Here is a 26,442-nt window from a genome sequence, read left to right on the forward strand (position 1 = left end):
CAAAAGACAAAGCAGAAACTTGTAAGAATGAGATAACGGGGCAAGGATTGCCTGGCACTGAATTAAAGAGGCCTGAGATGAATTCAGGGCTGAGCATCCTTGGTATTAGACAATCAGACATTTATAGTGCCAACCTAGTGTCTGTCAGTGCTTAGGCACCAGCGGTTATTCTTTTACAAATAAAGCCCTGGTACAGATGATAGAGTCTTTCCTGTTCTTTAGAGGGGTGAGGTAGAGCATAATAGGTAGGCAGGGTGATGGACTGGCCTAAATGAAAGGGAATTACCTACTTCAATAGGAATGATGCTCTTGTCTGAAGAACCAGTTTCTCTGGATAAATAGTGAGGTACGGTGGCTGAGCTGATGAGGCCTGCAAATCACTGACCCTCCTGGCAGATCCTATAGCCACTAGGAAGGCCAGGTTGATGGTAAGGAGCCTGATAGGAGAGCTGTGTAAACAGCTCAAAAGGAGCACTCATTAGGAATGTGAAAATTATACTAAACTGTGGCATAATGAAGGGTTCAGGTGGGTACATGTGTTGGAGACCTTTCAAAAACCTATGTACAATCGGGGACTTGAAGAGAATTAGCTGCTTTCGCAACCACACAAATGAAAAAATGGCAGAAAGATAGCCTTTCAAAGAGCCTAAAGCAGAGCTCTCCTTGGCTAAGGAGAGAATAAGCAAAAGAACCTGAGAAAGCTGTGCAAAAAGGGGATCAACTTGCCTCTCTATACATCATGCCACAAACTTGCTCTATTGGAAGGTGAGTACCATTTTGGTGGAGGGGCGCCTGACTGCCAAAATAACATTACAGACTTCGGGCAGAAGGTTGAAAGCTGTCAACTGTCACAGCTCAATTTGTTAATGGGACAGAAGATCCTCCTGAAGAGGACCAGTGCTCATGCTCAACAACTCGGGACACCAGTTGGCCGGTGTTCAATCTTAGCAACAAGGATTACTTGGGCCTCTTTGTTCCTGAACTTTTTGATAACTCTCTGCACGAGTTGTACTGGCAGAAATGCATACATCAGGCAAGAGCCCCACTCAAGATGAAGCATGTCACAGAGCGAGAACTGCATTGAAACTACAGAGCGAATAAATGCCGACACCGCATGTTCTTCACAGAGGTGCATAGATCTAACCAAGGCCCTTCCCATTTTTCGAATAGTTCTCGCGCCAACTCTGGATTTAGATGCCATTCATGATCTCCTGAGCATTGATGGCTGAGTTTGTACATCCTGGCTTTCAATATCAAGAGGTAGGGAAAGACTGGAATCCCTTATCTTTGCCGATTAGCTGCAACAACCACCATCACTTTCGTGAACACCCAAGGGGCACTGGTAAGGCTAAACGGGAGCAGAGCAAACTAAAAGTGGTCTTGGCTGACTGTGAACCACAGGTAATGCCTGTGGGCAGGCAGGATTGACATGTGAAATAAGCGTCTGGTGAGTCTAGCTATACCATTCAATCTCAGCTATAACATTCAATCTGAGCTGGGATGGTGCAGTGAGCTAAAAAACGGTGATGGATCAAGCCCTGATCTTTGGACTGGGTAAGAGTGGTCTGCTTAATTCAGACACTCTGTTCATCACCACCCCCTTTTCTGAATCATAACATTCAATCAGGGCAGACAGAACTTGTGCAAGCATACGCCTTTTGAATTGCTCCTTTTTCAAGATGAGATTGAGAAGGTGCAGGTCTAATCAAGCATTTACAATGCAATGGTCTCAGCAATATTATAGGTAGAGCTATTGGCATTGCTCATTATTTTTTTTTTTTTGTATCCCTAAATAAATGGCATTGTCATTTATATTGGCAATAGCTTAATTGCTTGCATATGCGACACCTATTGCATTAGCAGAGAGAGAGTGAGGTAGTGAGATAGAGAGAGAGTGAGGTAGTGAGATAGAGAGAGAGAGTGAGGTAGTGAAATAGAGAGAGAGTGAGGTAGTGAGAGAGAGAGTGAGGTAGATATAGAGTGAGGTAATGACAGACCGAGAGAGTGAGGTAGTGAAAGAGTGAGGTAGTGAGGGAGAGGGATGTTCTGAGGTAGTGAGATAGAAACAGAGAGTGAGGTTGTGATGTAGTGAGATAGAGAGAGAGTGAGGTAGTGAAAGAGAGTGAAAGTGAGTTAGTGAGATAGAAAGAGAGAGAGTGAGGTAGTGAGATAGAGCGAGAGTGAGGTAGTGAGTGAGAGAGAGATAGTGAAGTTGTGAGGTAGTGAGATAGAGAGTGATTGTGTGCTTTGCAAAAAATGTCTTAAAAGAAATCCACCATCATTCGCACGCAAAAGGAGCAGAAAAAGACTTTTTTGTTAATAAAAAAAATCGTAGTCACAAATAGAAATCCACAGACTGCTCAGCGAGTAGAATAGCTTTTTTGTGCAAAGCTTCTCTTTTTATAGCTTTTTTCCTCGCTGTGCTGCTGGTTTGCTTGGACGTCGTCTGGCTGCTCCGCCAGAAGGAATTGTCAGGTTATCTTTTATTCACGGGAGGATGAAGGGGAGAAAACCCACCGGGCTGTTTAAATCAAGCCAGGCAGGGGGTCGGGCCTGCCTTTCTCACAGACAGCGGGAATGCCAGGAATTAGAGACATCAAAACCATGCAACAGAAAGAATGAGAAAGTAAAAGAGGGAAAACAGTGAAAATGGAGAAAAATGAACGTGCACGAGTGAGATTTTAAGGCACAAGTGTATGGGGGTGAATAAAAAAAGCATGAGGTTGAATCGAGACTATGTGGTCTGCCTTCTTCGTATTCGCCCCTCTGATATTCGTAGCTCTGGCTGTGGCCTTCTGAGTCAAACTTAGAGCTCTGGCACGGATTGTTTTACAAATCAGGCACTGAGATGCAGCAAAACATCAACATGGGGAGACACCTTCTTTGAGAGACCAACACACGGGAGATACAAACACGGAGAAACAAATAACACAGGGAGACGCTGACATGGGGATACACTGACAAGACAGAGAACGCTCTGGGGAACCTCAGGAAAGACCCAGTACAACACTAGCGGACATAGTGAGACTCAAAACAGCACTGGGGATACTTCGAGAGGACATGGGGGCGTCATGAGATGAAAGCACTGGAGAGAAACACAGGATGTCACCTAGTACCCGATTACATGCCAGGTGTAGCGGTATTTCTGGGTGAAATACACACCACCCGATCACGATAGGCCTTGAGCTTCTACATCCAGATGTTCCAGGTGAGGGGACACCGGACATATTTTACTGGTTCGAAAATCCCTCTCGTAAAATGACATGGATTTGGATGCACGCGGAGCCAGGCTTGGATACCGGGTCCCGTCGGACCCCTTCCTATAGCTCGACGAGGGAGCATGGAATGGCCCCCTGCCCGCCCGCCACTGCCTGCTGTGCCCGTGGACATCGTCCGCATCGCCCACCCTGCACCACATCCACCGCTCCCTGTTACCACCTGTAACAAGCGAGTGGTAAACGTGAGCAGTAATACTCATGGGATTAGGGATTGCCTGACACAATTTCACCTGGAAAATCATGGTCCGCACTGTTAATTCTCAATCCACGGGGATTCACTTGTAATTAGCGCTGTGTTACCGCACAGCGCTGGTGAGGTGTTACCACACAGTACCGGTGTTTACAGGAAACTAGTTTGCATTCTACGGTCATTTTCATCCTCATGTTATCAGGTCAAATGTAGACATGGACACTGGGAAACTAAAGGGACCAGGGATACTGGAAGACTGGGAGGAGGCAAACACAGACCAAGGGAGATATATACGAAGGGACACATGGGGGACACCGAGCATACAGTGAGACAAGGGCTCGGGAGGACACTGAAGAGACGTGGAATACAGAGGAGACTAGACATGGGGTGCCATGGACACTAGGAGAGACTGCAAATCAAAAGTCCGCCCGAGCACACTGTGTGCTCTGGGCAGACTTTTGATACAATGAAATAATCATTAATACAATACTTTAAACACATCACAATACGATACATTTACCAAGTTCAAGTCCTTTCCTCTGTTTTTAATTTGAATTCTGGAGTCTGTCACACATGGAATACTTCTATGCACTGTCTTGATTTGGCTTTTAAAGACAGTTACAGAGGCATAGATCTGGGCTGGCATCAGGCTTACCTGGCTAGCGCCTTGTTTGGGGGCCGGTGGGCGCCTCTCGCGCTGCTCGCCTTCCCTGCTGCTGGTTCCCCCTCATGCTGCGGCCAGCGACGGCTCAGTTCCCTCCCCAGACTCGATGGGGGACGAAAGCCCGCACTGCCGGCGCCTTCCTATAGCTTGACGAGGGAGCATGGAATGGCCCCCTGCCCGCCCGCCACTGCCTGCGGAGCCCGTGGACATCGTCCGCATCGCCCAACCTGCACCACATCCACCGCTCCCAGTTACCACCTGTAACAAGCGAGTGGTACACGTGAGCAGTAATACTCATGGGATTAGGGATTGCCTGACACAATTTCACCTGGAAAATCATGGTGTGCACTGTTAATTCTCAATCCACGGGGATTCACTTGTAATTAGCGCTGTGTTACCGCACAGCGCTGGTGAGGTGTTACCACACAGTACCGGTGTTTACAGGAAACTAGTTTGCACTCTAGGGTCATTTTCATCCTCATGTTATCAGGTCAAATGTAAATGTAAATGTAAATGTATTTCGATTTATATAGCGCACGAATCACCCAGGGGTCTCAAGGCGCTTGCTTAGGGAACCCGTCCTGGTATTCCCCTGTGAGATACCCCGGCAGGGTATCCACAAGGTGAAAGCCAGGCATCCCGCCACGAGGGGCCGTAGTGGAGATTAAGCAAGCTATTGCCCAGAGTCGCAGAGTGTGACCCCGTGAGTCGAGTAGGCACCGGAGCGAGAATTGTCGAGTCCGTGGAATTTTGAGCCCGAGACCCGCCGAGGCGGGGAATCGAACCCTGGTCCACGGCCGATCTCAGCTTCCGGGTCTGCCGCCTCTAACCACTGAGCCATGCTTCTCCACTGTAGACATGGACACTGGGAAACTAAAGGGACCAGGGATACTGGAAGACTGGGAGGAGGCAAACACAGACCAAGGGAGATATATACGAAGGGACACATGGGGGACACCGAGCATACAGTGAGACAAGGGCTCGGGAGGACACTGAAGAGACGTGGAATACAGAGGAGACTAGACATGGGGTGCCATGCACACTAGGAGAGACTGCAAATCAAAAGTCCGCCCCGAGCTCACTGTGTGCTCTGGGCAGACTTTTGATACAATGAAATAATCATTAATACAATACTTTAAACACATCACAATACGATACATTTACCAAGTTCAAGTCCTTTCCTCTGTTTTTAATTTGAATTCTGGAGTCTGTCACACATGGAATACTTCTATGCACTGTCTTGATTTGGCTTTTAAAGACAGTTACAGAGGCATAGATCTGGGCTGGCATCAGGCTTACCTGGCTAGCGCCTTGTTTGGGGGCCGGTGGGCACCTCTCGCGCTGCTCGCCTTCCCTGCTGCTGGTTCCCCCTCATGCTGCGGCCAGCGACGGCTCCGTTCCCTCCCCAGACTCGGTGGTGGACGAAAGCCCGCACTGCCGGCGCCTCCAACCGCTGCCTCTAGGGGAGGGACGGGGGTGAGGCACGTAAGAGTGAGGCGGTGAGCTGTGAGAGGGAGCGGGAGAGCGAGAGACAGGCAGAGAGCGACAGGAGCGTGGAAAGAAGGCAGTAAGACCGGTCAGGAAGGGAACAGATCTGTGAGGCAGAGGGGGCTAGGAGGTGAGACGTAGACTGAGACCCGGAGGAAGAAAAGGAACGGGGGTTCTGGAAAAAGTGGGAAAGTGGCCGAGGAGGAGGCTCTGAGTATCTCGGATACAAGAGGCACACTACAGTCTTCTGGCAGGCGGCGGCGGCGGGGATGCAAGGGCCAGACGCGATCGGGCAACAATGGCGGCCTCAAGCTTCTGAAATTTTTCAGATTCGGGGGCGTATTTTGCTGTCCTGAGTGACGGATGACGTCACGAGCTAAAGAACAGCAAAACTTACGCCCCCAAATCCGAAAAAGACGGGGCTAAATTGGAGGGACGGCTCTCTCCTCCAATGGCTGGCCTCCGTTTAGGAAGCCAGCCAATGGAGGAGAGATGAGGAGGGAGGCGGGTTTAAGCTGCCACACTAAGTAACAATAAATCTCTGGACTTCCGGTCTTGGCCTACGGCCAAGCCTACAGTCCCTCGACCTAAAAAGGGCAAATACCTCTGTCCATCATGGGCACCAGAAAGTAGCGGGAATACAAACCACAACCTTCTTCTGATGCTGTCACCTTCTTTATACCCCCCTTGGCCGAGAGACCTAATGTAGCTGATGTAGCAAGAAGAGGTGGTCCTCTGTCTGCTTGTCCCAAGAAGATGGTATGAGTGCTCACAAAGAGGCGAGAGTAGCTCCTTTAGATAAGCTGCAAAACACAACAGTCGGATGTATTTGACCTCGAGTGGTGCAGGTGATGGCATATCCTGACCCCCACTGGAATGCCATGATGATCAGAGGGCATACTAAAGGGGTTGGTAGGCTGAGGCTGCCATATGGTGGTAAACTGGCTCATCCTCTGGCTGTCTGTCCCACATAGTCTTAGGGAGCTGCGTCCTCGGCCACAAAACTATTGTGCAGGTTGCTGGCTGGCATGGCTAGGCATGTACAGATGCAATCGGTAACCCCTTCTGTGGCAGTGAAAGGGGCAGACAGTAGACGGGTTGATGAGGGGGCTTGGAAAGACCCAAGGAGCTGGCATTAGCTCTGCTATCCTTAGTATGTTCGAGCCTGCCTTCTCTCAAATCAACAGAAAGCTCCCTGAAAATCTAGTATTTTACAGTCAAGAATAGCACCGAAGAGCCACTGATTATGTAATCTCTCTGTCCAGTAAGTTGGTCGTACCCAGTCCTCATCTGATGGTGAACTTGACTGTATCCCTCCCATCAGCAATTGCTTGAGAGACTTTGACTCAGGCCTCCTCTGAGACCATTGGCAACACTTGCACATTCAAGTTCCAGATGGTATGGGAGTATAGGCCCATGAGGCACGCAGTGTTCACCAATCGCAGTGCCACGCGGAAGTTAACATCCTCTTCTCAAAGGCATTCAGCCTTTTGAATTCCCAATCCGGTAGAGTGTCAGGGAGTGTGCTGGGCTTAACCTTGGAGGTGGAGGCCGAGACAACCAAGCTCACCAAGGTGGAGTGCTGGGGGAGGAAATGTGGTCCCCTGGGGTAGGCCGATGGCAGCAGGCAATTGTCTTATGTACAAGAGCCTCTGTGCAGGGCTTGGACCAGGCCTTGAGTAAAACATTTGTAAGGGATTCATTAAATAGGGTAATGGGTCTGTGGGGGCAACTCCTGGTAGAAGGAGCTCCATCAAGACATTCGCCTTGACTGCTACTGAGGGCACTGTAGTCCAGAACCTCAGCTGCCCTCTGTACCACCACTGTAAAAAAAGCAGTCTCCTCCGTAGCCACAGTTGGGGGAGAGACCAGGCCTGGGTCTGAGGAGGTCACCAGTTCACCAGATGATCCTTGTACCAGATGATCCTTCTAACTGGTGTCCATAAGGGTCTGCAAACCCCCCATTCATTCCCCTAGCCAGGCCTATCATACCAATGAGGCCCTGCCTCCATCATGGGGTATAAGCCCCCCTGTCAGCACTAGAGCCGGCGTTAGACGAGGTCCGTCCGACTCTGTGTCCGAGTCGGGGCTGACGGGGATGGGGATGGAGCCAAAGAGGCACACTGGTGCAGGCTTTGGCACCAGGAGACAAAGTCTCGAAGAATATTTCAGCAAAATGGTCAGTCAAAAAAGACTTTGGGTGGCTCTTCTCCGGATCTGCGCAGACTGGTGTGGAAAGAAACACATTGACATAAGCATGCTGAGGTGGGGCATATATTGGCACCACACGCGTCACTTCTGGTACTGACGATGTCCTGTGATGCCAAACAACATGACCTACTGGTGTGCAGGGGTACTGCTCTTCAAAAAAAGTCTGGATCATGTCTGACGCCTGGGGATTATTGTAAGGTATGAAATCTGCAGCTAATAGTCCCTATCAGATAACATAGGGCCCGATTCAGATGCGGTTTGGAAAGCTTCCCGACCAGACGGGTTTGGGAATGGTTTCCGACTGATCCAGATCGGTAGAGTATAACCAACGGAGTACGATGCATCCGCATGCTTCCAGATTCGATTTGGTTGGCCTCCCATTGACATCAATAAGAGCCTTTGTTCTGACCAAATGCATAGGCTCCCATTGAAGAAAGGGGTGGCTGGGGAAAATCAGGCACCCTGTGGTGGGCACCTCTGGTGCCTGCCACTCTGTGCATGGCTGGTATGAGGGACCCATGGGTACCCCCACGGGCTCGATTGGGAAGACTCTGTACAGGGGGACCATTATGGGTCCCAAAAGTCGGATTCTGACTGCCAATTTGAGTCGGACTGTTCGATTCAGAAAGGCTGTCCAAATCCAACATCGTACTTGGCTGTTCAGAAACACAGCCCATAGAGACATGCGATTCTTCTCCGTATGGCTCGGTCATTCCAAATGATGTCGGCTTGGGATTGGGATATTCCTAACGCCTAACTGGCATCATACTTGGTTGGTCGGAAACCTTTCTGAGTCGGTCGGAAAGACACGTTCTCAATCCGATTTGGAAGGAGCAAATGCCTTTGGGAGGGCTTCCGAACCGCATCAGAATCAGGCCCTAAGTGTCCTAATTGCACTAACTTGTGTGTACAATAAAATGGGATGCATTGAATCATACAAATCAATGTCTACTAGTAGCAGATGCCTGAGAAGCAACTATACTCCCCACATCCACATTCAAGATACTCTTAAGAGGTGGATGGACAAAGTCATACAGACCATTTATCTTTTCTGGCATTTCCCTGGGGCTTAAGACATTTGTGGCTCTTTTTCATGGTTAAGGCTAGACGACGCCTGGGGGGAACACTGAAGTTGAATTGCCAACCTCAGTCAGAAAGACGCATGTACAAAAGTTGGAATTCAGAATTCACGGTCAAGGAATGTCCAAGGAAGGGGGAAATGATACATTTGGATGGAACATTTGTAATGCTAAATAGGAGAGGATTCTTGATCATATTTCAATATGCCCAGGTACCTCACTAAAAATAGGCCATCTCACTTCACATCAGTATTCAAGAGAATGTCTCCGCTTGTCACCGAGGGTAGGAAGCATTGATACATATTTTGTGCATACTATAATTATGAGTACAATGCAGTGTCAAATAAAAGTGTTTAGAAATCGAGGGCATCAGTCTTGCATAATCAATATGCCATAAGTATACAAGAATTCTATAATAAGGAGAAAATATGATGGGTTCCCCTCAAATCCGTTCCATAAATATATATCTATACAATAAAACAACTGTTCCCAGGCTTCAGTGAGATATGTTGAATCATGAAACACAGACTGGTGTACAGACTGCTGACAAGTTAATAATTATTTTAGTGGATTCCACAGTATAAAAAGATAAAACTACCATTATATACTGAGCTTCATTCATGGATAATCAATAATGCATATGCAGGCTTATACATCTTTGACAATGAATGTCATGATCTAATCAAAATAAATGCTAAGTGGAATTATATGTATCAGTGAAACTAGACTTGCAGAAATGTGAATCAGACTCTGCCTTCCAAACTACAATTACTGGAATGTGGCTCCACAGTTACAGTGTCCTCCATTTCACCTCAATTTTACCGTACTTCAGGCTACATGTAACAATTCTTGCAGTAGAGGGCATGCAAACCATCATACACCCTCAACAGTTCCGTGCTAGAAAATTGCAAGCATCACTCTTCTCATCAAGAAACATTATTCAGCTGAATCAATTCTGCTCCCCCACCACGTCCACTGTGCCTGTAGATTTGTTTATTAAATCCTTTATAGATAGCGGAGTTACCTTACAGGGAGACTGAACCAATTCTTGTGATTTTTTTCGACCAGGAAAGTATCACTCCACCACCTATTCTTCTAAATGTGATTTGTTTTAAACCTGGCGATTTGGCAGCAATGAAAACATTATCAGTTCAGCCAAAAAGGAAGATACATACACCTCGGGCAGGTTCCCAGCAACTGAAAACACGCCATGGTAGTACCATTGCTGAAGAAACCTTCTTTAGACCTCACCCTCCCAGAAAACATCTAAATCGGAAAGTGTCCATGTTCTTGGAAGAAAGCCGGGTTCTCCAGGACAGCCAGTCTGGCTTTAGGCCACTTCATAGCACGGAGTTGGCTCTTCTCCTGGCTGCAGAGGCGCTGAGAACTGCAGCTAAAAAAGGAAGGAGAGCTGCAATGATCCTTCTTGATCGGAACGCTGCGTTCGACACGGTCTCCCACACCTTTTGTTGGAGAGGCTGCAGGAAGCTGGGGTCAGCGGCGGCATCTGGGAGTGGGTGAAATACTTCCTGCGGAACAGATCCTTCCAGGTTATACAACATCCTTTAAATCTAGAGTCTGCCCTCTGTCGCTGGGGGTGCCGCAGGGTTTGGCCCTCAGCTCGACCCTGTTTAATATCTACATGCACTCCCTGGCAGACATTGTATTAAAGCTGGTGTCATACGCCGATGACACTCAGCTGATTTTTACTCTGGAGCAAAAGGAGTCTGGAATGGCTTCTGACTTTAAGGTCTGCTTGGGTGAACTCAAGGACTGGATGTAACACAGCTGTCTTCAGCTGAATGCAGGGAAGAGTGAGGTGATGGTAATTGGAAAACAGCCCTCTCTTTGGTCTCAGCTATGGTGTCTGGAGGAACTGGGACTTACTCCGGTACCGAAAGCTAAGGTCAAGAATTTGTGAGTATGGTTCAATGACAATTTGTCTTTCTCAGAGCAGATATCGCTGTGGCTGGAGCCTGCTTCGGCATTCTTAAAATACTACGAAAAATCATGGACCTATTTCCACCTGACGCTAAAAGAACTATTTTACAGGCCCTTGTTACATCTTGTCTTGACTATTGTAACATATTGTACCTAGGTGTGACCACCAGAAATTTGAACATCTTGCAGAAGGTCCAAAATGCGGAAGCTCGGCTGATTCTGAATATCCCCAGGTGGGCATCGGTGAGGGAAGCGTCATTGGCTCACTATACAGGCCATAGTTACTTTTAAGGCCCTGTGCTTTGGCCATAGGATCCTTAATCAGAAGGGGCCGAGACTTCTGCTCCCCCTTCTCACTGCATATAGGCCGGCTCAGAACCTGAGATCGTTGGGCACAGCCAAAGTGACTGTGCCCAGGGTGCAGAATGTTCGAGCGGGAGGGAGATCCTTTGGCTTTTTGGCGGCAAATGCATGGAATGATCTGCCTGTTGATCTACGGATGTCTATATTGGAGACTCTGTTCCAGAACAAAATTAAAAACCTGGCTCTTCCAACACTCGCTTTGAGGACGGAAGTAGTGCTTATACTTCGATTGCTGGGCAGTAAGAGGCGTAAGAAGGTTGCTAGCTTAGGTCAGTGGTTGGTAGTCTGATGGTGTTCTAGTGCGGGAACACTCTGTTGGAGTAACCAGACGCTTTACAAGCTAAACAATAATAATAATACACCTGTGGAAGCTACCAGCAATCGGCTACGTCATCTCTAGGTTCTGAGACAATGCATTGAATAGTATCCAGACAATATGTTTGTTATTGAAATACTATATAATCACAAGAGGGAGGTAGAAAGACTGATCCATTCAGTTTCCTGGGTATATATACTAATCAAGTGGGGAAGGATCACTTGTCCTGCACAACCTTTGGTATGCAGGAGGAATGTGGGGTGTCCCAAATAAAAGACCCTCATGCACGTGATGGGTATGGTGGTAAACTTAGCGGTATATCTTGGTTTTCTGCTTTTTGATCACGTGTGTGCATAATCATCAGGTCAGTGAGGTCATGCAGCCTCCACCGGAGGTTCTTACCCAAGGTTGGTACAGTAGTGAGCCAGTGATGGGGGAGGGGAGGGTTGGAAAAATTAAAAAGTCCCGAAAAGTCAGATAATGATTTTATTAGTTCTGTATTTGGGACTGGTAAACTCTGTAATAGTGTATCTTATGGCACTGGTTATGAGTAATAGATGCACTCAGTGTATTTAAGACTTTAAAAAAGGTGAGTTAAAAGACGGTCGACATGTTTCTGCCACAACAGCCTTAACTAGGACTTATGGGCATTCATCAGGACCTAAAGGTGAATAAGGTGAGGAAAATATAAATATACAGCGGTGCTCTTGAAATTAGTGATAGGAAATAGGGATATGTTGAACCTGTTTCTCTGTTAAGGAGGTCGCAGTGTACCTCACGCGCTTTACTAACACGCTCCAATCGGGTAGTGGAGCTTCAGGCAGACTGTTGCGTCTTGTGCTGGCGGCTTCTTTGCGCGCTCTGCTCTCTCTGACCCGTTATTGAAATACAACATATAGCAGAGCAATGTTGCAGTTCCTTTGCCATAATTTTTTTTGCAAAGTTAACAAACGTTCATGTTATCACCTCTGCAAAGTATCACTGGTTAGTGAAAATAGTTTTTTAGAAGACTTCCCTGGCAAAAAAAGTATGTTTGGCTGTTATTTTTTTTCAAACATTGTGACAAACGTGTGAGGATGGCAATTTGTTTTTTTAATGCAATTGATGCGTTCAATACTTTGTAGCTGTCATTGGAGAACTTGTCATCAGAATTCTTGTATTCTGACTTCAAATAAATGAATAATATTGAAAATGCAAAGCACGATATATCAATGCGTTAATTTTCTTATTTGCAGTTTGCGTGTCCAGGGCACGTGCCCTTGAAATTTATGTAACTCAATTTCACTTTGGGGATTGTCTCAAACATGTTGGTGCCTCAATAGAAATTGAAACACTGTTAATGCTTGAATAGATTCCTCACAAAATATTGCCTGGATAGCATGCATTGCTGTATTTGATACCGGTTGTGAAATTTAGGCACTCTAAGGAAAATATTTAGAGGTATATTTACAAGTCTCTGTCGCCACCACAACGATGTTTTGGTGGAGATAGGCGCTTCGCGTTAAGCCACTTAATGTGGTTTAACGCTGCCTTGTAAATAAGGCACCCTTTCATGATGTAACTAGCTTGGAAGGGGAGGGCAAAGGGTGTTGCGGTGGATGTTCCACAGCAACACCCATTGATTTTGACGGTGCCCCTTATTTAAAAGGGTGGCGTAATTATGGGGCAGCTCCAAGATTAAGACCAGGGAAAACCTGGTCTTAAACAGGCGAAACAAGGGGAAATGCTTTATTTCCACTTATTTTTGCTGTTTCAATGTGTGCTGCGTTGTGCAGCACACATGGAAACAGCAAATGGCAATTGATTGTTTATGTGCAGGAAGGTGTTCCTTCTGGAACAAAAACAATAAAAAAAAAATTACATTATGAAACTTCTATGTCTGCTGCATTAAGCTGCACACATAAAAGTTACAAAATGTAATTTAAATATTTTTTATGTGCAGGAAGGGGGACCTTCCTGCACATAAACAATCTTACCCTCAACGCCGACACTCTGGCCTGCTTTGGCGCTAGGCTGCTAAGTGTAGCGCCCGAGCAGGGGGAAACGCAGGGCTGCACCACATTTTTGTAAATATGGTGCAGCCCTGTTTTTCCTAAGTGGTGGAGTGCAGCGGTAAGCCAGGAAGGGTAACGCCGCACTTTGTCACTTCACTGTAAATATGCCCCGTAGTTTAGATAACTGTCCCGTCATTTTCAGTTCAAACCATCATGCTGTGTATTGATGAGTTATAAAACGATATTGTACAAAGAGTATGGATTAAGTAGAGAAACGTACATTTAAAAAAGAAACAAAAAACAACTAAACGTGACCATAATCATGCCCTTGTTCCAATACAATCGAAGAAAATATGTTAAGGCACATCATACCATTTTCTCGTTTCGCTTTAAGTAATTCCGGATTGCTTTTAACACTGGAAATGCTTGTGCGCTTTGACACTCGGGAGCTTCTTTTCCAGTCTCTAACAAATGGTTCTTCTTTTACTTCTTTAACTGCTGAAAGAACAGAAAAACATGTTACACTGTTATTTTATCTAATGTAGTGCATAGTTGATAAGCATTTCAATGCCATGGAATAATTACAATCATGAATAGCGATTTGCACATTTCTAAATTCCATAATTGAGTGTCACAATAAAGCAGCGCTGGGACAGAACCATACAGCTGTAACGGAGTGCTATAGCTATCCCAGCGCTGTATACTCAATTGTGAGCAGAGCATTGGAACTGGTGTAAACTCCTGTCCTAGCGCTATGTTCACAATTGGAAGCACAATACTGAGGCAGGAGCTTACAATTGTTCCAACACTGTCATCCCACAGATTTGGAACTCGTGCAAGCTGCTCCTGTTAGCACATCATTAGGGCAAGTGTAAGCTACTGTCCTAGCACTAAATTCACAATTGAAAACACAACACTGAGGCACGAGAGTACGTGTTCCAACACTGTCATCCCACAGAATTGGAGCTCAAACAAGCTGCTCTGCACTTTGGTACAACTATCAACTGGGCAGAAGGTCGAATGGCTACAGCCCTGCACCACTGTGTAGGCCAAGGAGGGGTGGTTCCATAGTTAGCTGATCCTCGTGCTTTTTATGTCACCAGCCAATTATGTGAGCATTACTAGAAAGAGGCTTTGGTACGGCCCACGTTTTGTGAGACAGGAGTACATGTTTTGATTGGGCAGAAGTTGTGAGCTTGAACTTTGAGGGGCATATACATGTCATTGTAAGCATTAGAATGCAATTGAAATTTCTTAGATAACTATGTAATTTATGTTGTTTTTCTCTGGCAGGAGCACCGATGGGAGAAGGGCAGTCATTAACCTAAGGTAGATTCGTAAGTCTGGTTAACACTGCAACTGTCACCTGACCTTTTAACCTACACCATAATTAGTTTTGCTTCCACACAGATACATCTTATGCTATTTTCCTCTAGTGCCTCACATTGCCATATAACAGTATTTTAAAGCTAAAGCTATTGGCATTGCCAATCCTTGCTTTTATTATTATTTTTTTTTAAGTCTTCATTGTCTTGGGGCTAGCTAGGAGGCAAACAAAGATTGTTTTGTGGGCACACACTTGCCCTGTCAGTGGAAAAGGCTGGGGCTCAATCCCCTAATATGCCTTGACATTAGCCAAAGTGGGGACGTTATTAATCATCCTTAGCTCTGCACATTTTAAAAATCTTTCCCGAGGTTCGCCAACATTGAGAGCTTTACAAAAATTACGAGCTGTAAAAGAACATCCCTCGATTTTGGAACTCGTTTTTTGTTTAAGAAATTTCTCATTGCTAGTGAGCATCATGGGAGTTTAAATTGAAGAAAGACGGTTCAATAATAGGTCTGGCTTGCATTTTTACTTAGCAAGTAGTTCTAATGCCATTGTAAATGTTGGCTGGCAGGGGGCTCAGAATGAGGCTGAAGGGGCGACTTAAAGCAGTACACCGAAAGCTGGAGGTCGGAAGAGATACGCAGAGGCTATGTCAAGAGGCAAACTCTGGGCAGAGGCCCACAGAGGTACAGCAGGACAGCACACAGGGCCTACACGAGGATGGGACCTCACATAGGGAGGCACAGAGCCGAGTGAGGAGTTCTATTGAGGCAGGGGCACACAGAAGGGCTACAGTGGGGCACATGGGGAGGGCTTCAAGGGCTAGTCAGGGCTACACCTTGTGGGGGTGGTATGGGTGCAGGTGAGGGATGGGTCAGAGTAGTAGATAGATGGACTGTATTGGGAGAAGGTGGAGTAGAAAAAGGCTCCAGTGGCAGACGTGAGTCCCTTGCTCACTTTGCCACTGGATTCAAGCAAGCCGGGCTGAAGACGGCTGTAATGCCAGAAACCGGTCCCCGGAAGCTTGTTTCCGGTCCAGGGAAGGCATGGCTTGGCAGTTCGGGCTGGACTGTTCCCATGAGGCACAGGGTCAGACTGATTTGCATATAGCCATGTATGAACTGGCGTGGCAGAGTGGGCTAAAGAACGGTGATGGATCAAACCCAGATCTTTTGACTGGGTGTGAGTGTTTGATTGGTTCAGATGCTCCGTCCATTACCACCCCCTTTTGTTGCGCTTTGGCCGCCATAAGTGTGGCAGGGTATGCTCAGACATGAGTCCCTTGCTCACTTTGCCACTGGGTTCAAGCAAGCCGGGCTGAAGACGGCTGTAATGCCAGAAACCGGTCACCGGAAGCTTGTTTCCGGTCCAGTGAAGGCATGGCTTGGCAGTTCGGGCTGGACTGTTCCCATGAGGCACAGGGTCAGACTGATTTGCATATAGCCATGTCTGAACTGGGGTGGCAGAGTGGGCTAAAGCACGGTGATGGATCAAACCCAGATCTTTTGACTGGGTGTGAGTGTTTGATTGGTTCAGATGCTCCGTCCATCACCACCCCCTTTTGTTCCACTTTGGCCACCATAAGTGTGGCAGGGTATGCTCAGACGTGAGTCCCTTGCTCACTTTGCCACTGGATTCAAGCAAGCCGGGCTGAAGACGGCTGTAATGCCAGAAACCGGTCCCCGGAAGCTTGTTTCCGGTCCAGGGAAGGCATGGCTTGGCAGTTCAGGCTGGACTGTTCCCATGAGGCACAGGGTCAGACTAATTTGCATATAGCCATGTCTGAACTGAGGTGGCAGAGTGGGCTAAAGAACGGTGATGGATCAAACCCAGATCTTTTGACTGGGTGTGAGTGTTTGATTGGTTCAGATGCTCCGTCCACCACCACCCCCTTTTGTTCCGGGGTAAGACAAGATAGCACACTGAGGGGCAGCAACCTGCGGAGGCTGCGAAATGGTAAGAGGCACAAGGACTGGGTGGCACAGAACGAGTTTACAGAGGGGTGGTAGTCATACAGAGCAATTGCAAATAAGAGAGAGCTAGGTCTAGATGACAAAAGGATGAGCAGACATCACACGGAGAGGTATCAATGAGAAGCCAACATCTAGCATTGAAATGTACTGGGGCAGCATCCTAAAGCTCTTCCATACCCTTGTCAGGCCATGAGCAGTGCCAGCTCTGGTGGCAGACAGCAAAGAATGTCTTTCAGGGAAGGAAAACTGTGGGAGGTAGTCATTTCATAAGGGAAAGAAGGGTCTGATGGGATACTGAACACAAAATGAGAGAGAATCTGTCACACTTGTTTATTATTCACTGTTGACTGAAAACAAAGCCTGTGCAGGTAAATGTGAGGTTCTGGGGTCGTTTTTAGGTCTTGCCGCTGCTGTATCCTGAATATGGGCTTAAAGCTCTGCCCATCTTTTTAATTTGCTCCTGTGACTGTTCTTCATAAATGTTTCTTCTTGTATGTTTAATGTGTTTATTAGTCCCTGCTTTTGTACTGTTGCAACCTCCTATGAGGACTGCCCCTGTTACAGGGGATGTTACTTTGTTTTTGTTTTTTTACAGTTTTCCAGCACTATTTTACTGACTTTTTTCTAGCTCGTGTTGGAGCCATGACAGCAACGCACTTCCCTGACTGTTGGAGTGGCATTTTAAATTTTTAAACACTCAGTTCACGCATGGACTTCCCTAATGTGTAAATGCTTTATTTGATGTATCAGAATTCCTCATTTTGTTTCCTTTCACCATGGTTTTAGTGATGATCATCATTTATTTACATTCTAAATTTTTTAAGGCACAGATTTACTGATGCTGATACTGGAACCAAGGTCCCCAGTTTCAAAGTCGACAGCTCCGGAGGTTACACCACAGACTCTCTCCTGCTGGGCATAGGCGTCAATGTGTTTAGCTGCAAATTTCCTCATTAATTTTTTTCTCGCTTGAAGTAAGCTGTCAGCAACAATGCCTGCTTCCTGATCCGAACTGACGCCCTGGGCCGATTTGTTGTCATCTCTGGGTTCTGGGAGGGGCGCACAATCAATCTTGTTTCGGTCTATATACCACCAGGTTTGCACACTCAGGCCTTCGCTGACCTTGGAGATGTACTTCTGGGCTTACCAGACGGAAAATTTGTGATCGGGGGCAGCTTTCATTCCATCGTCTCTGACTCCCTCGATCGGTGGCCCGAGAGGGACTAGCCGCCATCCCGCAAGCGAATCCATAGTTTTCTGGGCGCGATGGGCCTGGTGGATATTTGGAGGAACTTGCATCCTACTGAGCTCCAGTACATCATCTTCACACCGTCAAAGACATAAACCACCTGGCCAGGGGGATCTGTGACCATTCACCCATTCAGTGTAGTTTAGTGGTGGGCGAGCCCACGACTGGCCGGATAGCACCGATCAATCCCTGGTATCTCACGACCCCCCCTCATCAGAGATAAAGTCTTGAGCGAGTGAGATCTTAATTTTCAGGAAAACAAAGGGTCCGTTGACTCGACAAAGGCACTCTGGGAGGCATATAAGGCTGTTGTACTGGGTAGTCCTGCCCCAGATCACTGGACAGTGTAAGGAGAGGGGAGCTGATATGGAGCGTTTGGAGGGAGAAATCTTAGATTTAGAAAACGCAGGCCGGTTGCAGGACTCATGGAAGTGCGCCAGAAGCTGTACATAAAAATTAAGGAATTCTCTGATCTAGCTTCAGAGGCCACTAAGACACACTATAGGGACATGCTCAGCAGAATCTACGACGTAGGTGATAAGGCGGGTAAGCAACTGACCTGGTTGGATCGCCGGGACGGGGCACAGCATGTTGTGGTTGAGATTGAGTGACTCACAAACCCGCCTCACTGCACCACAAGCTATAGCGGATGCATTTGACAAGTACTACTAGTCGCTTTACATGCCCCACATGACACATACAGAGGAGGGGACTTCCTCTTTCCTACCCGATATCTTGATGCCATTCCTTACTGAGGAGGATTGCTTCAATGTCGATCTAGATACAGCGGCGGCATTTCGAAAAAGCCATACACGACCTGCTTGGGGGAAAAGTGTTGGGCCCCAACGGGATCCCCATACAATTGTTCAAGCTCAAGGCATGTAAGACTGCGCCCTTTTTCACTGAAATGTACTGAGAAAGTAAAAAGGGGGTATCCTTCCAGAGGATCAAAGACTGGCCAACATTGCCGTCATTCATAAAGCGGGCAAGCCGGCCAACAAGTGTTCGTCCTATAGGCCCATATCATTGCTCAAGTGTGAAGCTAAAATTCTGGCGAAGGTTCTTGACACTCACTTGCTCAGGCTCCTGACCTGCCTGGTCCATTCATACCAATAAGTGTTTATGCCTGTGAGAAACACCTCCCTCAACCTGCGCAGGCTCCATGGAGTGCTGTGCCGGGTGGACACAATAAGGGAGGATGCTGTCCAGTAGCGGTCGGTGGTGGGAGTGCTGCTGGGCGGTGATGTGGGGTCGGGGAGGGGCAGGGTGGGTGGTAGTAAACTATGGAATATGTCCAAATACAGGTAAGTAAACATATAAATAAATAAATGAATTTTGTTGTGCGCACTGCATCGCCAAATGTGATGCAGTGCGTGCAACAAAATTAGTTTTTTTAATTTATATGTTTACGTACCTGTATTTGGCCGTATTCCGTACTTTACTACCCCCCGCCCCACGTCACTGCCCCGCAGCACTCCCACCACCGACCGCTACTGATGTTGTTGTGGTGTCCCTGGATGCTGCATCAGCATTCAACACCATCGAATAGCCCTACATGTACGCCGTGCTCCGTAAATTGGGTTTTGGGCCTGAATTCATCAATTTGGTGTGGCTTCTGTACCACCACCCAATTGCACAAGTAATTGTCAACAATAGGAAATCCCCCGTTTTTACTCTCTGCAGGGACACCAGACAGGGATGCCCCTTCTCTCCGCTTCTATTTGCTCTGGCCCCAGAGCCTTTAGCGACGTGGGTCCGGCAGGACCCCGCTATCAGGGGCCTTAGGTGGACTTCTGGTTGGGAGGACAGCATAGCGCTATATGCGGACAACATTCTGCTTTACTTGGCCTCTCCAGCAGCATCCCTCAATATGGTCCTGGACATATTTTGAGTGTTTGGTAGGTTTGCGGGGTATACGATACACTGGTCTAAATCAGTCCACTACGTCGTCTACGGCAGACGACCCTCGCTCCCCCGCAGTTGCCATTTAGCGGAGGCTGCTGAAGGCTTCAAATACCTGGGAATCTGGGTTTCCAAAGATCTATCTAGATTCAACGACAATAATCTTCTGCCGCCACTAGTGCGTCTTAAATCCGACGTCCAACACTGGAAGTCGCTCACGTTGACCCTTTTGGGGCGCGCGGCCCTATTCAAGATGATGTCCCTTCCTAGACTTTTATATGAACTGTAGAACACCCCACTCCCAGTCGCCGCCTTGTACTTCAAGGAACTCAACGGCATTGTTCGAGATCTGCTGTGGGAGGGCAAACCACCCCGTATCGCAACACACAACCTTACGCTAGGATGGTTTGATGGGGGCATTGGGCTCCCAGATATTAGGAGGTACTATTGGGCCTTGCAACTTGCAGAAATTAACCAATGCATGTATAGATCGTAGGAAGACCCAGCCTTTCAGATCGATAGGTGGCTCCTCCCGGGTGGGGGGCGGTTTTGAGGGTGCGCTATACGCACAATCGTTGAGGCCTGTCTTGACCGGCCCGACCAGGCACGCAGTGCATCTATGGAGGGTGGCTAATAGGAGTCAGGGCTGGGAGGGTAAACTCACACAGGCCACGCCTCTTTGGCACTGTGAACAATTTGGTAGGTTGATCTGTTTGAAAGGCTTCGATAGATGGGACCTTATATGTATGTAGTGGAGAAGTGTGGCTCAATGGTTAGAGCGGCAGACCTTGATGCAGAACGCTGGCCAGGGACCAGGGTTCGATTCCCACCTCGGCGGGATCGGGCTTAAATTCCTCTGACCGGATATTCTCGCCTCAGTGCCGAATCTAAGCATGGGCCCCACGCTGCAACTCTGGGCAATAGCTTGCTTAGTCTCCACAACGGCCCCCGATGCACAAGGGATGCCTGGTTTCACCATGGGATGCCCAGGAGTGGACACCTCACAAGGAAAAGCCAGGAGGGGTTCCCTTGTGGTAGGAGTACAAGCGCCGGGATGCCTCCGGGTTACTGTTCGCGCTATACAAATACAACACATTTACATTTACATTTCCAAGGTGGGTGACCTCTGGAAGTCAGGTGAGGTGGTTCCCTTTTCCCGATTGCAGCAAGAGTACGAACTAGCCCAGTCCGAATATTTTAGATACCTTCAAGTTAGGCATGCCCTGCTCACGGTTCTTCCCAAGGGTGGCACTCTCCCTGAGTCCTCTCCACTCGGGGACAGGATACTGGCTGGCGACTTGCCGGAAAAAGCCAAATCCCTTATCTACAAAAAGCTAATCAACAATATGGCGGATCCACTGATCCACTTGAGAGCCAAATGGAACCATGATGTTGCGAGTCTAGATGATGAGGAGTGGCGGGCGACGGTGGCCTCCCCTCGTGAGGTGACCATCTCCTCTCGGCTTTGCCTGGTCCAGTTAAAACTTCTCCATAGATCCTACGTGTCAGGGCCTCTGCTGGTTAGCATGGGTTACACCCTAGATGGTGGCTGTGTACGACAATGTGGGCAGGAGGACACATTCATTCACACTCTCTGGGAGTGTGCAGTGATCCAGAGGTACTGGGAACGGGTGGTACGCCAGATGGAGGGAGCGCTGGGGCAACAGATCCATTTATGAAGCCAGTTGGTGCCCGAACAAATGGACACAAATATGGGGGCAGTGTAACGTTTATAGTGGGGAGATTTGTGAACCACCGAGAGTCAGAGAAGTTATCACTGGTGGGATTTGACATTGCACGATGGGTACACTCCGGGGCACCATTCAATGTGTTACCTATAATGATAAGTTGCTTACTATTGCTTAACCTATGCAACCTGCCTTTTTTCAATAAATAGAGTTATAAAAAAAAAAGACAATGCCTGCTTCCCTGGGGCTGTCCTCCACGTCTCCATTGTGTGACTCTTGCCCATCCATTCCTTTATACAGCCCTATTGCAAACTAGTCATAAACTAAACTGAAAATAAACATTTGAGAATGTGCTAACTTGCATAGATATAGATGCACGGAACATTAGTGCGATTAATAAATGTTGCCAAATGTAGCAAAAAGGTGTTGTCTACTGATGAACAACTCTTACTACTACACCGCTAAATCTAATTGTATCCACTAAACTCTCACAAAGGCAGACATTTGTGCCACGAGGGGGAGATCCTCTGTTCCAAAGCCAGCAGGGGCTGGTCTCCATCATCCCTGGCATTGCGGCATCTTCATTAGAGTACGCAGCCGTTTGTTCCATGTTCTTACGTGTTTCTGCTCGTTATGATCTGAATAGTTGAACTCGAGGCTTGGAATGTTTGCCTGGGCTTTCGAACAGGTCAATATTAAACTTTTGAGAGAATTCAGCTTCTTCTACCAATCCCCGCCTCCCCCCCCGAACTAGGGATTTTTTGACTTGTCCAGTGCAAAAGGTCGCACCCAGTGAATATTGGCATAGCTGTTACAGGAAGCTATGCTGGATGCCTTTTGGATGGCAAAGGGGAATGGAAAAGAGTGAGGAGGTGTCTTAGACTGGATATCCTTTCAGGTACTTGCAGGTACTTTATTCAAAATTGCAAGGGGAGGCGTGGTATAAACTGGGGCACCAACGGTGCTCATGTTCAATCTGTGTGAATAACTTTTCTTCCAAAGCGTGCATGCTAAAATAAAATGCTGAGTAGTGTTTATCTAGCTTGCCTAGTATGTGAGAACGTGGTTTGTGGAGACAGCGCAGTTCACTCAATTTTACACCACATCGGTGCAGTATCCATGATTTTAATTAAAGAGAATTTTACTATTTTGAAAGACAGTGCCAGCTGCTTTTAGGCATTGCGCTGCTTATGTACATTTAGCTCTATCACTTTGTTCGGAGGATTATCAGCCTTCCCAATGCATGGTGTGTAAGGTACTGAATAATGAACTGGAGATTTTTTTTTCTCAATATGCATTGCTATAGCTAGTTACATTCAGGTCACCCAAAACACAGTGAGGCACTAACAAAAAGATGTTAGCGGGGTTTTGAAAGGGGCTATGCCATTGGAGGCACCAGGACCACAGTTGCAAAGGAAGAGTCACAACCACGCTGGGACACTGCCGATCATACGACCATAGAACTGACATATCCTACCACCACATATTTGATATGCCAACACACCCAGTATACATTCACACAGTCAGCATCTTTCACCACTACACCGACCTTCATAAACCAGCAGAACTAATATTATAAGTCAACATACCCACTATGAGACAGCAACAAATAAATAACAAAAATATTGAAAAAGCAATGAACTCCCTAAAAATAAAGTAACGTTTAAAGGAAGTTAAAATTGACTAATAAGTTAATCATGGCTTTTCAATATATATTCAAAGGTCATAAAATTAAAGAGTTCACCTTATCTATCAATCCAACCAACCATACTAAGTCAATATTGGCACCAAACCTTGTTATCACTTGAGAAAGTTGAAAATGATATATGTTTGACAGGCTCATTTACTTTGTTTATAAGAATGTAAAGGTTGTTTGAGGCATGACTAAGTTTTTGGAGTGACACTGTACAGCACTGATTATTGGTGGATGTGAGGGTGTATGATAGTGGACATTTGAGTGCATGATGGTGGCTGTTTGTCTGTATAATGGTGGATGTGTTTGCATATGGTGGTGGAGGTGTGGGCATATGATGTTATCGGAGGATGACCACAACTGTATTGTTTGATGGTGGGTCTAGTGTGTGGTATTTCTTGTTTTTGTATGGGGAATTCCATGGTGGATAAACAGTTATATATACTGTTTGGTTTATGGACAAATGATGTGTTAGCAAATGATGGAGAGTAAGTGTATGTATAAAGGTGGGTATTGTGGGATATCATAGTGGGTATGGTGGTGTATGATGTTTGTTGTGTGGGCAAATGTGTGAGAGTGAGTGTTAAGGTTGACTTAGTATGGCGGGGTTGGTAGACAAGGATATGATAGCACTTTCACTTTGAAAGTACATGACTTTTAACATATTAGTCAAGCTAAACTCCTTTTCAACTTTTTAGGGATGTGTGGGATGTATATAAATTACTAGAAATTTGAAAAAAACTTTGCGACTTCGAGAACTTTTAAAGAGCGTGATATTAATATTGTCAAGAACCCTGCCACAGTGGGGAAAGGTGACTATTGTTCTGCTTAGACAACACTTTTTTAGCCGAACAAACTATACAAGCCGCAGTTATACTGTGGCACATGGTTCATAAATCTGCACCAAACAAATCGATATAGAGTGTGCCTGAGTCATCTTGTAGCATATATAGTTTTTAAATATTGTAACATAATTAAATAATTACTGATACCAATGCAATCATTGTCTCTATGGTTCTCTTCTAGTGCACGCTTGAATGCAAGAATCGCAAGTGACATTTAATAACTCTGTACAGGCAGATATGACGATATTTATAGCTTCATTATAATAATCAAATAAAGTTGCTACATTACAGGTTACAAGCCTATATGTCCCATAAGTTCATGTAGGGATGCCGTGTTGTTCTGCAGTTCCCATCAAAATCATGATATGTACTGGAAATATATTCTGGTTAGTCATCAAGAAGTTGTCATTGAAACACTACACCATTCGTAGAATATCCTTTATTTTTCATCCGTACAAGTTTGCTATTATTACTCAGTGGATGACTTGCTTAACAGATTGGCAAGAATGGTAATGAAATGTTAAATTGAACATCATATCACTAAAAATCCCTTACCTGTTATCTCTTTGTCAACACCAGTTTCCTCGGCGACTTTTAAAAATATCTGAAAATACAAGCACAGAACAATATGAGCATGAGGGTTCTGGGCACTAAGCATTCAAAAAGTAAGCATTTCATAAATACATCACCTCTTCAAGTGTAGTGTCTGAAACGCCATAGCTGGAAATGCCCAGGTTTGAAAGTTCCAAATCCAGGTCTTTAAACAGATGCACAAATGACCCGTCTTGTGCACCTTTGTAAGGCAGTATATATGTGATCTCTTGGCCAATGTCCTCTACCAGCTGAGCTTGTGGAACGTGTCTGTGGATGAGGCATGTAATGGCTCCCACATCTGTAACAGGGAAATTGATAATGATGGCTAATTCGATCATTGCAGATAAACAGCAAACATCAAGGATAAATAATAAATCTATTTTTGTAAACCGTACACACACACACCAGCTGGAGTTTTAGATTATGCTAATATTTTTGGAAGTTCCATTCTAAAAGTATAAATAGAAACATACCCTAAAAAGTTTAATGCAGAGAAGTTAGTGTCCTATGTAATGACCGAATGCGTGATAAAGCGTACCAGGTCACAATAAACGTGTTGCTTTCTCGTCTGAAGGATTGTAAATAAATAAGCTCAATATCGTTTTCATTGGTTGCAGATCATTCTCATTGTTTTATGTTGAAGTGCAGGAACGTTAAATCAAGTTATAAGGTATTGTAGTTGTATTTACATGAAGCGTTGCAGGGGAAGATTGTTTATGTGCAGGAAGGTGTCCATTCCAGCACATTAACAATCTGAACTGGTGTTTTGTAACTTCTATGTGTGCTGCTTAATGCCGCACACATATAAGTTGCAAAACGTCATATTTTAAAAATGATTGTTTATGTGCAGGAAGGGACACCTTCCTGCACATAAACAATCAATGGCCTTTTGCTGTTTCTATGTGTGCTGCACAACGCAGCACACATGGAAACAGCAACAACGAGGAGAAATTAAACATTTATTCTCGTTGCGCCCGGGTAAGACCAGGTTTTCCCTGGTCTTAATTTTGGTGCTGCCCTATACTTATGCCACAAATGTAAATATGGGGCAGCGTCAAAATCAATGAGTCTTGCGGTGGAACACCCACCACAACAGCAATTGCCCGCCCCTTTCACGCTAAGTATAGCATGAAAGGGTGTCTTATTTACAAGGCAGCGTTAAGTGGCTTAACGCTGCCTTGTAAATAAGGCAAAGGCCCTATCGCTACCACAACGTGACGTTATGGTGGCAATAGGGGCTTGTACATATGCCCCAACATGCGCAAGATAGTACGGTGACTCATAAAAGCATCAATGTGTGTCAGGCATTCCACAGGATGCATAACCCTTGGGAGTGGCAGAAACACACCGATTTATATTTCTACCATGGGTTGTGCCCTTGGAAGATCAGTACAGCCAGTGCAGGTGTAATTCAAATTTTGCTCAGAAGATAAATAATCAAGGCAGAGGGCATGTTTAATTTGTTATACATTGAAAGCTTAGCCTGTCATAGTGCACCACTATTGGAGGTGTCATCTAAAACCGTAAGAGTCCTGAGTTATAAATATCTTGCACGTGAACATCTACATTATAAGGCTGAGGGGATTTGTTGTATGTTCTAACCAAAACAATACTTTACTTACAGTTTTAAGTCAATTTCACCAG

General features: G+C 46.2%; 1 protein-coding gene across 3 annotated transcripts in view; it reads right to left on the reverse strand.

The window, feature by feature from the left end:
- Positions 1-26,442, reverse strand: part of LOC144818798 (phospholipid-transporting ATPase ABCA1-like) — a 3,252,877-nt gene that overhangs the window by 1,352,669 nt on the left and 1,873,766 nt on the right. For 2 of the 3 annotated variants that reach the window (XM_078676560.1, XM_078676561.1), the window contains exons 25-27: positions 24,894-25,096; positions 24,760-24,808; positions 13,897-14,022 (exon numbers count right to left, since the gene is read on the reverse strand). In XM_078676560.1, the coding sequence (XP_078532686.1) occupies positions 13,897-14,022; positions 24,760-24,808; positions 24,894-25,096 (378 nt within the window). The remainder of the gene's footprint in view (positions 1-13,896; positions 14,023-24,759; positions 24,809-24,893; positions 25,097-26,442) is intronic. The other variant, XM_078676562.1, reaches the window with a different exon arrangement.

This window comes from Lissotriton helveticus, chromosome 2_1, assembly GCF_964261635.1.
Source record: "Lissotriton helveticus chromosome 2_1, aLisHel1.1, whole genome shotgun sequence".
Taxonomy (NCBI): Eukaryota; Metazoa; Chordata; class Amphibia; order Caudata; family Salamandridae; genus Lissotriton; species Lissotriton helveticus.